This window comes from Etheostoma spectabile, chromosome 24 (assembly GCF_008692095.1).
Source record: "Etheostoma spectabile isolate EspeVRDwgs_2016 chromosome 24, UIUC_Espe_1.0, whole genome shotgun sequence".
Taxonomy (NCBI): Eukaryota; Metazoa; Chordata; class Actinopteri; order Perciformes; family Percidae; genus Etheostoma; species Etheostoma spectabile.
This window is the reverse complement of record NC_045756.1, coordinates 13,355,883-13,368,498: the sequence shown is the minus strand read 5'-3', so window position 1 is coordinate 13,368,498 and position 12,616 is coordinate 13,355,883. Positions and strand designations below refer to the sequence as shown.

The 12,616-nt window shown below is 39.6% G+C and overlaps 1 protein-coding gene across 3 annotated transcripts in view; it reads right to left on the bottom strand.

Annotated features, from left to right (window-relative positions):
- The window catches only part of arhgef7b (Rho guanine nucleotide exchange factor (GEF) 7b), a 35,719-nt gene extending 24,528 nt beyond the window's left edge, over nucleotides 1-11,191 (bottom strand). For 2 of the 3 annotated variants that reach the window (XR_004327875.1, XM_032505989.1), the window contains exons 1-8: nucleotides 10,769-11,191; nucleotides 9,571-9,654; nucleotides 5,922-6,006; nucleotides 5,476-5,600; nucleotides 5,158-5,362; nucleotides 2,183-2,274; nucleotides 692-786; nucleotides 131-226 (exon numbers count right to left, since the gene is read on the bottom strand). Coding sequence is in view for 2 of the 3 variants with exons in the window: in XM_032505989.1 (XP_032361880.1) it covers nucleotides 131-226; nucleotides 692-786; nucleotides 2,183-2,274; nucleotides 5,158-5,362; nucleotides 5,476-5,600; nucleotides 5,922-6,006; nucleotides 9,571-9,654; nucleotides 10,769-10,933 (947 nt within the window). In the remaining variant the exon portion in view is untranslated. The remainder of the gene's footprint in view (nucleotides 1-130; nucleotides 227-691; nucleotides 787-2,182; nucleotides 2,275-5,157; nucleotides 5,363-5,475; nucleotides 5,601-5,921; nucleotides 6,007-9,570; nucleotides 9,655-10,768) is intronic. The other variant, XM_032505990.1, reaches the window with a different exon arrangement.
- Nucleotides 11,192-12,616: the final 1,425 nt, after the last annotated feature.

Genomic DNA, 12,616 nt, shown 5'->3' with positions numbered 1-12,616 from the left:
ATTACTGTTGATTAATCATTTGAACTCTCCTTTTAACCATGCTCTGTACAAAAGCCATTTAGGTGTGCCACATGCAATTAAACCTGCCGGTTAACGCATCATGGTGAAAATACTATGTTAATGCACTGACTTTGTGTGCTCCTCCAAAGACTGAACCAACATCTGCTGAAAGGTTGAGATCTCCTCCAGATTTCCCTGAATGTGACTAATGTCAACACTGCTGAGTCTGCAAAACAGAGAGGAGAGGAGACAGTCATATTTTAACATACAACGTATTAAAAATAGCAAAATTAGGCAAGTCAATCCATTCAAAATGGATTGTTGACATATTGAAAAAAAGGCTAGTATAAATACATCACTATACTTGCTAAGCTCTATAGGGATAATAATTCATGCATTTTTTTTTAATTAGTAAGTATGTGTACAATATAGGACATAGACCACAGCCTTTATGCATATATTATACAGTATATGCATGTTCTTATACTCTCTAAAATGTAAAGGATTTTATTGGTATTGCAATAGATATGCTAGTGTGGTGTGTTGTGTGTGTGTGTGTGTGTGTGTGTGTGTGTTGTGTGTGTGGTGTGTGTGTGTGTGTGTGTGTGTGTGTGTGTGTGTGTGTGTGGTGCCGCTATCTCCAAAATCTGACTATGTTGAATTAAATAATAAAAAGTGTAAAAATAACTACTTGTCTGTGGGATGAAGTGAGCGCAGGTAGGAGCCAAGGAGACTCTGTAGCTCCCTTGAATATTCACTCTCAGCTTCCAGGATGTTTTGCAAAACCTGACAGAGACATGAACCAAAATACACAGAGACTTTTATAGTAATTACAGTAAGCAATATAAAGAAAAAGTAATGAAAAAGGATGCCTTTGTCCATACAATTCCCTATTCCCATAACATATATCTTATAGATGTGCACCAGGTATGCAAAACTCGAAGCTACTTATCATTTTAAATTACTATCACATTGGAATATATTCAGATTTAGGAGTAGTTAGTCCAACTTGGAAAATAAAATGGGTTAATAGACTCTTCTTTTGGAGCTTTCTATAAAAATATGCTAAATTGAACCATCTAATCTTTCCACAACATCACAACCCCTCAGGTTTTGGTAATGAATTGTCGCATTTTAGACACATGCTGCTGTGTCTCCCCTCAGGTCTGGAAGTAGTAAAATGTTGAAGCAGCTCCAATTATTGATCTATTACACATTTGTATGTATTGATTTTTTATTTGAACAAAGCATGATATGTAAGGGGCCACAGAGAGGATGCCAGTGCAGGCATTCGCAACAAGATTGTGGTGCAAATGTTGATATTTTTCAAACTTAAAATACAAGCATGGCCTTTGACAAACTACAGACAAAGGCTAAAGGCTGAATCTTCTACTTATACAAGCTTCTGTTCCAACCATTAGAAGAAAGACAAAAACTTTTTTTATTAACAGTATATTGTTTTTTTGCCTTTTGTGTCTGGGAACAGCTTTGACTTCAGGCAGGGACAGTGAGTGAGTGTATGAGGGACAAAGACTCAGGTACTCCAACCGAAGATGGACTGTCTAGAGAGACTGCAGAGCTGGCTGCATTATTAAAAGACACACACTCACACACTCACCGGCAGAAGCCAACCCTGGGGCAAGGCTGCCCCAGAAACCACTGAGATGGAAGAAATAACCTACATTACATCTAGTGCAGTCTGACACACGCACACACACATACACACACTCACTCACAAAGGGGTGCCATTCAGGCTCCACACATCAAATACACACGCACAAACACAGCTACAGAATCATTAATTGGATGTGCGGATGAAAAATTATCGATTGTACAAAAGCAGGCTCACATGTGAGAACTATCTGTTAATTCAATTCCCGCCATCAGTAGAAGAGATAGAAAACAAACACAGAGGAGATATTTTCTTACATTTCTGGGTAATGATATCTTCAGTATTTATTACCAAGAAGTCTAACATGTACCCTGAACTAAACCTAGAACAAACTAATTCAAATTCTAAATCATAATCATAGTCCTAATCTTAACTATTCTGGTAGAGGCGAGAGCCGGTAGATTTCCTTTCCTTCTTTCTATGATTGTGACAACATTTGGTCATCATAAAAAAAACAGGACATTTTTTAGTCACACATGCATTCAGAGAAATTAAGAATATGATGCTCACCACATTATAGTAGGTCTTACTGATGATGGTGGTGTCAAAACCTTTGGGGGGGCTTTTCAGTGTCCCAGACTTTGGCTTGTCTGATGTCTTGTCTAAAAAGAGATATTTGGAGAGAACAATTCAAAGACCAGATAGGACACTATAACAAGGTTTAAGTTATATCAAATTACAGTAAAAATATCTCCCTTACTGTATGAAGTTCTAACTGCAGGGCAATGCTGTGTACATATATTCTACAAAATGTAGGACAACCAATGATTGAATGCTTTACTTTACTGACTCCACAATGTCATTTCACTGTCCTGGTTATTTTTTTAACAACATTGTTTAGTCAATAACAGGGCGTGCTGTCATATTCTTCAGTTCGTCATTGTCCTTTGCAGACATTGCAATGTAAAGCCAGAAGGCTAATAAGCATTTTCTTTAGATAATGGGAAGCTAAATGCACTTTTTAGATTTATCTCACTGACTAGAGGAAGTAAACTACAACCATGATGCTATTAAAGTCTTGGTCCTGGAGCGGAAACAAAGGAAGGTCCAAAGAATACTGTATAACCTATAGTTCTTTCCTCTGCATGTGTCAGTCTCATTAATAATGATTTATGTCAGTAAACCAAGATGACATGCATATGCAGCTAGGGCTGCACGATTATGGCCAAAATGATAATCAGGATTATTTGGATCAATATTGAGAGCACCATTAATTGTCATGACTATTTGTTGATTTTAACCCAAAAAAAATGTATTGTCACATAGGCTATTTATAACCGCTTTCACATCCATATTGTGCTACATTCCTCATATGTTAAAGTTGTATGTTGTAGGCCTTAATACATACATCTGCAACACATGTAAATGAAAATTATCTGAAATAAACAGCCTAGGATTTTTTTAAATGTATCTCTGAGAAAGCTCCTTCACTTGTTTTCAACGATAAGAGCTAGGGAGAGAGAGGGAGTGCGATGGACGTACTCACAGAGTGACAGCTGACTCATTATGAATGGGTCCAGCACGGGTCGAATGGCGGGTCAGCAGAGTTACACACATTGAGTATATGAAATGTCTGTATCGTCACTGCGCTGCATTTTTGTGAAATATGACCATGGGTCACATCTGTTGCCCAGGTCCAGCAGGCTCCGTCTCACACGCTATTACCCTACGAACTGAAGTTAGTTGCATTCAATAACTCCTTCTGTGTTATTGAGTCTGAGTTACCAGCGGAAACACTGGTACAAATACAAGTTAGCCTCGATGTACAGCTGTGTTAATAACAATTAAAACTGTGGACAAATCTCAGAAGTGTGGACCGGTGCTGTGTCTCTCCGTGTTGCTAGGAGCCGTGTGTGAGTGAACGGGGGCGGGGCTGCGCGGAGAGTCAGAGGAGAGATCCAAACACAGGCCCGGCTTTACAGAAGAAACGCAACATTTAACCATATCCATTTAAACAACATTGCTTTGTTTGTGGAGAAGCAACGGGTGCAAGGACGTTAGGAGCACCGGTAACAGCTAACAGCTAACAGACACTAACTAGCACTGGTCACGGCTGTTGTCTGAAAAACAACACAGACGGGACAAAATGTTGCGTTTACTGGTAAACTGGTAAACCTTGTGACCGAGGTATGACTGCTATCTGTTGTGGTATTTTCCTCATGTTACTCTGTCCTCTGTGACTGTCTACATCTAGAAACTAAGCTGCAGTGCAGGGAACAACTCTGACTGGCTCATGATCAGACAGTGGTTTACGGAGCGGTAGATTGGCTTTGCTAAAAAACCCGGAGTGTTCTATGAACGGAATGACGCACTTAAAATATCGCTTGAACACGCAAATTTGATCGTGGGAAGCCAAAATTGTGATTGTGATTACAATTTGATTAATTTTACAGCCCTACATGCAGCCTCCTATCTCACACATCAAACTCCCACTCCCACTGACCATTTGCATTTAGCGCCATTCCTCAGTGCGCCAATATCATGGTCATTGTTTCTGCAGTAAGCTTTAAGACAGGATGTTCCTTCTTATACAGCAGCTCAGGCACTTCCTGTCTTTGTGTGGATGTGGAACTTCCTTCCTTAGTTCCTGCCTTCCCTTCTTTAGAAAGTAACAAAACCAACCAACACAATCAAAACACAAGGATATGGCTCTTACAGGCACAGGAGGCAGCAGTTAACAGCCTTATAAACTCAACAAACTCATCAATCCTAAAATGGAACAAATATTAGAAACACTTTACCGATGGTGCTCTACTTTAAGTCTGTACACCAAGTACAAACCCAGCATAATAATCAACATTATCTGGTGATAGTAGTGGCCATGAATAAAATAAACCTAAAAGGCCTTCCTCTTTCCTTAAGGTATCCACACACTCTATATAAACTCTAAGAAAGCCTTAATCCCTCTTTTCTATGCAGGACTTCACTTCTGTGTTTTCAGAGTGACACAAGTGAGGAATTTCTCTCTGTGTGTATTTCTTCACACATGTGCAGTATGTACAAGTATTTCTGTCCTTGCTGTATGTTGACAGCAGACTGTGGCTCCGACCCACACAGAGGTGCGGACGGAGCAAAGCTACGTCGCCTCGGCAGTTTGGGATTCACAGCAGCACAGCAGTGCCGGTAAAGCCATTGCAAATGTGGGTACACTTTATAAAACTATTATTTTTACAATTTGTTTGTTGTTGTTACAGTGGGAAAGTTCCACAAAAAAGGTACCGTTGGGTACCGGAACCGGGTTTCAACTACCAGTAAAAATGTGAACGGTACCCAATCCTTCTCCCCTGGGACACATCGCTACGCATTAGCGGCCTCTCCAGCAGGCTGACTAGGCTCCCTCCCTCCCTTGCCCAGGCCACATCGTTACCTGGATGTGTGACGGCTAGACAGAATAAAGGGGATACGCCGGATCTCAACAAGAGCCACAGCCGAGCCGCGACTAAACCTTGCTTGTACTTATACAAAGAAAAGAGAGCTGCCCCCACCGGTTCCTTTCAGCTCCCGTACATAGTTACTGGGGAACCACCCAGAATTGCCGTTGAACGAGCCTTCCCACCAGCCCCCATCCTCCTGCCGGCTCACACTGATGATGTCGCCCTTGGAGAAAGAGAGTTCGTCCTCATTGGTCTGCTGGAAAGGAAAGCGCGCCTTGAACAGCACGTGGCCACACCCACTGCCCTCTGACATGTCCTGAGGAAGAGGAGAATAAGAGCTTACTATAAATTTGTGAGTTTTCATAACAGACTTATAGAAGTTTTGTATATCTAACCCTAGTCAGCGTTTGTCTACTGTCAATAACTCACCAGGCTGCGGTACTGAGGCTGCAGGACTTTAGAGGACTGACTCTGAGTTTTCAGAGAGTCAAATGACTTGATCCTCAAGTGGGAGGAATGCGGCACACACACGCTGTCTTCAGAAACACCTAAATCTGCACACAGCCGTTCAATTAATAGAAACTAAAATTCATTATAAACCCTGGTAAGATAATGATACTAATATTAACAATAAACCTATAGCATTTATCAAAATAATATTATTTTATAAAGTACAAAGTTGTATATAATACTAATGCTTACACGATTAGAATTGCTTTTAAAAATAATGTGCACAAAATGTTTAAACCCTGTTTTAGAGCACTAGCAATAAAAACTAAGTAAAACAGTGGGAAAATGAAAAGACTGAAAACTTAAAAAGTGTGCCTTAAAAAAAGAAACAAATCATTACTAACACATAAACACAATAATCTTACCTTCAGTGGCTTTGTTGAGGGCAACCAAAGACTTTAGGACCTTGGAGAAGTTCAGTCCCTGCAGGAGGTCATTGACCTCAAAAGGCTAAAGTGGAGGAAAACCAAATAAAGAATATGAAATCATTTTTAAAACAGCAATAAAACAAAGGAATTTGAGACTGAGGAGAAAAGAATAAAAACATATTGCATCAGTTGTCATTACAAATGTACATAATGAAAACATATGTCAGCCTAAAAATGAAGAAATGCTGAGTTTAGTGGGGGACTTAGACATGCCTGCTCCTACTGCAGTCTGGAGCAGGATTACTCAAAGTCTGAGCTTCCCCTTATAATCTCTACATCACACACACACACACACATACACACACACACACACACACACACACACAGTCATAATCAAAATACCTCTGAAGCCCCTAATCGTGTGTATACACTGTCTGACTTCTACATTTTCAAGGTGTGAAGGTAAGCAAAGTGGGGCGTGAAAGTCATAGCTGAAAGATTGTGATTTAAAAACTTGTTTTAAATGAAATGCCCACTGGTAAATTCTGAGAGCAGCCAGAAAAAGTTGAGCATAAGATTTACTAAATCCTAAATCTGCTATACTTTACCGATTGGGTCTCTTTAATCTAATGATAAGACTACATTGTTCTGTAATGTAGTCCCCCTTGAACGCACTTGGCCTGATTTATGTACACAGGCTGATTAGTAGTCAGGGCAGTATGGGCCCAACAGTTAACACACACTTTCATCTCCTCCCACTGGCATTGGGCCAAGATACCATATGAGGCTTTTTATGCACTGCTGCAATAGAAATGTACCAGTGCTAAGGTTGCATTTGTACACATTTTAGGTATTTAGCTGCCGTGCTTCCAGTACAATAATATATCAATAAAAATGATCAATACAGAAATCTGACACTAAGACCCACATGCAGAGTGTCAGCGACAGAGAGAGGCACTTGCAGAAGGATCTCATACCTCAGTAATGGAGAAAACGTGCAGTTGACATTGAACTACTAGTTAGATTGGTCCCCAAAAGAATTTGGTAGATTTTACGTTTGTCTTCGTTAATTATCATGAAGTAAATAAGGATCTCGACTGGCTCGATAAGACACAGGACATCTCTGCTGCTTATGTAGTGTGAATGAAGTGTTACGTTCCTCTAATTCCACATAATGCATTATTTACCATGAAGATTATCTGGTCATCTTTAGGAACAATTTTGTTTTACTGCACTTGAAAAATGAATTTTAGAGAGCACTGTCTTTACTTGCAGATTCTACTTATATATTGTATATACTTTGTATAAAGTAAAACCTGCTTTGAATGTATACATCTTTGAATTAACAATTAAAATTGTTTTCATGAGTGTCTTCCTGAAGTTAATATAAACACAATTTGACATAAATTAACAGTAAAGCTGCTAAAATTATAAACCAAATAAATGCAGTTCCGTTTTGCAGGTTATAGTAAAAATATGCTCATACAGCTGTTAGAAGCACACAATCACAGCATGCTTAAAACAAACATCTGTTATTGGTCAAACAGCTTACCTAATAACAGGGAGCGCTGGATTCAATGCGACAGAGACGGTACTCTAAATGCACAGAATCAATATTCCACACAATTAACTTTAAGAAAGAGCAGAAGCCAAGTGTATAGCCTGATTAACCGTTTAGCTCAGGACTCTACCACACTCATACTGGCACTTGCTGTCCACTCTGTAATCCTGCTCTATTGGACCGACCGTCCTTGCTTGTCCGAAGAGTGTCTGGGAGAATTACTATGCTGATGTCAGTCGGGCAGCTCGTAAGGGAGGCCTTGGCTTCCAGCAACATGGCTGACATGCCTCTAATCAGCCTGATTGGAAAATCCACTGACTGCATGACGTGTTGCATTGCGTCAGCCCACCCTTGTCTCCTCAATTTCATATCTTCATACTCTTTACCGTTCTCATTTACCACAGATTCATGATTCTGTTTAAAGCCATCCATCTCACTACGTTCTGACTTGGCTTTAAAGGGACATCCAAATCATTTTCAAGTCTGGAGCAAAACCCTGTCATGGGTCTGCAGCCCAGGACTTGTGTGTTACATAATCTGCTCTTTTCCATATGGCTTTCTCCCTTGCTACAATCAATAGTGTGTGTGTGTGTGTGTGTGTGTGTGTGCGTGTGTGTGCGGTGTCATTTTATACCACACTACTCACTAGCCCTCTCTACACACCCACTGTGGGGCAGGATACAACCTGGCTTGACCCACTGTTGTGCAAACACAGACACATGCACACACCCTACTATGTGTTTTTGAGCTCTGATAGACATACAGATATTATTTTAAATAAAAATGCCAACAGTCAAAGAGCATTTCAATTTGTATACTAACAAATAAATGAGTCTGCCTGTTAGACCAAAGGCCAGCTCTCTGCCACTCATCAACTCAACCAAATCACCTTTTGTGCGAACACAAAAGGCCTAATGGACAAGGTGAAGGACTTAGGATCAGAAGATTGAGAGTTCACATCCCTTTGTGGTTATTACCTCCAACATCAAATGAGGTTTAAAGTAGGTTACATTACTTACTCATGTAATAAAAAACTTTATTTGAGGAATCATGGTGGTGGCCAGCAAGATAACACAATGCAAGCAATCCTTACTGCTGCAGGTCCAATTTAGTTTTTTTTTGTAATTTAGTTAGGTTTATAAGTAAACAGCCAGGGTTGGAAATAAGCACGAGCCAAATGCTGGTCAAATATGCCAGTGGCTGTTAAATTTGCTTCACTCACTAGCCAAAAACCCCTCTAGCATGGGAGGTGTTCATGCCTGACTGAAGCTCAAAAACTGGTCCAATTTAGTTTTTTCTGTCCCTGATTAATTATGTTGGCTAGCTGGCAGGCTAGTTTGCCCAGCTGGTTAGAGTGTGCTGCTAACATGGAATCCAGACACAAGCACACACACTTGTTTTTGAACTCTGATGACGATACATATCCTGTTTCAGATAAACCTGCCAACAACCAAACATGAAAGAATTGGTATGTGATGTACTAAGATAAGATAAGATAAGATAATACTTTATTCATCCCACAGCGGGGAAATTCCTTAGTTACAGTAGCATTCTCAACAACAATTAAAATACTACCAATTAAAGACAATTATAATTAATTATAATTGTTAAATTATTCATTAACAATTATAAGCCCTTTATAAAGGGTGACTTATAAGAATGTAGTACCAGAACAACTTCAATTTTGTAACACTGGCTTACATTAGTGTCTAGGAATCACTCATTATGTCACCTTTGTGTTTACCACTATATTATTGTGGTTAGATGTTTAAATGGCTAAGAAATACACATTTAATTGCTTTGCAAAATCAAATGAACTAGCTAGACTATACAGAGAGCCCGTATTTGTAATGGAATTGCTCATTCCCACCCCGTTAGGACCTACGGTCTCCAGGTTGCTCGAGGAGAGGCTAACGTTCCACCTGTTGCTCGCGCCGTTAACAGGAACGGCTGATAAACAGCAGGATACATACGTTTTAAAAGATGGTATAGATAATAAATGGGTTTATATGAGGTTATCTGTTTTCTAGACTTTATAACGTTACTGTGTGAGTGCATTAATAAATACATTATATGTTAACTCACCTCCACACCGAAAGCCCCGCAGCCTTTAATAAACTCGGCGATGTTCCGCTGACACTCGCTGTCGCCCCTCGGTTCCTGAAAGAACTACACACAAAAAGAGACTAAATAAGCTTCGAGTGTTCACACGAAATATTAATAAACTGCTAATGAATGTGTTAAAGGTTGTTTTTTTTGGCATGAAAATAATCGTATTTCCGCCGTCGCTAGCGCACTTGCTGCTTACAAATATCAAGCTCACTAACAAAAATTAGCTAAACTTCCGGTTTCACCTTTCAACGTAAGGAATTAATTGAGAGACGTTTTCATACGTTTCGAGCTTAAAAATGGACTTTCGATAAAAGTTACATTTACCATTATGCTATCGCAATTAGTAAATAGATAGCTATATCTTTATTTTTTTAATTGCTTCCAGGTAATCAACTGAGGTTTTAATCTTGTCCTCCAATTTACATCATTTGTCACATCTGCCAAAAGCCATTAGGAAAAAAACTACAAAATATATCATATACCTTGGAATAAAGCATGATAACGTCACTAAAGTGGACCAGCTATGGCAAGGCTGTTACTAGAGGAGGTCAAATAAACAGAAAGAGGGGATCAAAGCAAGCTGCCGACACGTTTAATGCCCTTATTTTGAAAGGAGCAGTGCCTCCCTCCGTGTTGAGTTGTATTTAACAGAGGTGGGCTACTTTGATAAAGATCTACGATCTCACAGGGAAGTTGGATAAGTCAAAGGAGGATATGACGTTGACAGGTTGATCCAAAGAGAGAGAGAAAGAGAGAGAGAGGAGAGAGAGAGAGAGAGAGAGAGAGAGAGAGAATTTACTATAAATCATTTTATATTGTTTGACAACAAACAGAACAAACACGAATAAATCTTTAAATTCTTGTGAATAATGGAGATTAGAGTGTTGTAGGCTATTGCAAATTTTAAGGCCGTAATTTGGAAGTACAATAGGTAATAGAACATATAAAACATTTTACTGTGAACACAATGAATAGGCTACATTGATGAATAAATAGCCTCATCATAATTGGGGTGATTTATTCATTCATTTATTATTTATTCATAAAGGAAGCTAGCTAGCAATAGGGTTGTATGCTTTATACTGTATATATATATATATGTATTCAATATTTTCAACAATGGGCTGTTGTATTCTACCATCGTCCTCCCTGTTTCCCTCCAACCACTTACTTTGTCCACCGTCCCGGGTCGGAGTCGCTCCAGCAGCCTGCACAGCACCGCTCCATCCTGCAGAGACGCCTGGAGGAAAGCCTCTGGATCCGAGATGCTTTTCTTGGGAGACTCCAGGACCCCCAGTGTTATGAGCCACGTTACCGTCTGTTCGGCCGAATTCATGACTTGATCTTTAATGTCATAAAGCAGCAGCAGCAGCAGCAGGGTCCGTGATGTCCTAGTGGTGGTCGGTCCGAAATGAGACAGGAGGGTCAGCCCCGCCTTGGGTGAACGTTACAGTCCACGCGCACTGGTTGGTTAGACAGGCCGTTGACAAAAGAAAAAAAGTAAATGTGATAATGAGAAAGGTGGTCCCTTCCTTTAACCTTTAACAGCGCTGCTCTCTCTCTCTCTTTCTCTCACTCTCTCTCTCTTTCTCTCTCTCGCTCTCTCTCCTCTCTCTCTCTCTCTCTTCTCTCTCTGCTTGCACAACTGTATGAGCAGAACGAACCACAGTCAGACGACTGTGACACGACTTCCTTTGAGATTTTTCAAATTAAAAGCATTAACTTCAGCACATGGAAAGTTTGCTTGCAGTTGACAGTCCTTTTGTGTCCTTACAATGTCTGTCTTTTTCCTTTGTGCACTACTTTTATTTCATATTTTTCGGCAACGCAAATGTATGTACATGCAATAATAGCCTACAGTTGTAAGCATTGAAATTGAAATAAGAAAAATGTAGTTGAAATAAACTCAACTTGACTGGCTGTTTGAATACAATACCGCCAAAGCATTAGTTGCAGTGTAGGTATGTTGTTTTGGTTTAGTTTGGTTGTCTGCTGGTTAATTGGAAGGTTTTCTTAACGTTCTGGGAACGTTCGTTTGTGGTTACAGCGAACGTTCCCCTAACGTTAAGAGACCATTGCGTAACGTTCGCTGAGGGTTGCAACGCTAAGGGAACGTTCCCCTAACGTTCTCTAAAGGTTGCAACGTTAAGGGGACGTTCTCCTAACGTTCGCTAAAGGTTGCAGCGTTTTCGGAACGTTTGCCTAACGTTCTCTAAAGGTTGTTACTTTTAGAGAACGTTAGAGAACGTTCCGAGAACGTTCGCTGTAACCAAAAACGAACGTTCCCGGAACGTTAAGAAAACCTTCCAATTGACCAGCAGACAACCAAACTACAACCAAAACAAACCTTCAGGGAACGTTCCCACAACCAAAAACGAACGTTCCCAGAACGTTCTGGGAACCAAAAATTGTTAGCTGGGGTAGGAGGCAACAATAAAGGTCTTTATTTAATTACAAAAGACATAAGAAGGTAAAACAAAGGAAATTGAGTGTGTACCATTGTTATCATACCATCCACAAAATCATTGTAAATAAATCATGTCTTGCTATTGGTGCCATGGTTTGTGTTTCTATGTATTGTCTCAATCAATCAATGTTTTAAGTGATCATCTGAGTTTTTCTAAATCCCAAAATAAAATCTAAAAGGAAAGTATTCAAGGGCCCTGATTCAATATCAAACAATAGTAAGTAATTCATATTTTGCACTCACACAAATGTATTAAAAGTAATTGCTAACAGAATGGGTTTTGTAAACCCACATTTTGTTTAAAATGTATAAAAACAATCTGTAAATGTAAACGTATCTATGTCCTTTTGTTGTGGCTATCATAGCTCAATATTCATAAGGATCCCAGATCATTGTTTGTTACTCAGGGCTGCAATTCTAGAAACATCCAAACCCAACTGCTTCATTGCAAATGTAATTGAATGACTTAATCTTTTCAGAACACATTTTTCTCAGTAATTTAAACTTTTACTTTGAAGACAAACCCGTCTTTCTTCCGTTTAGCACGTGTGA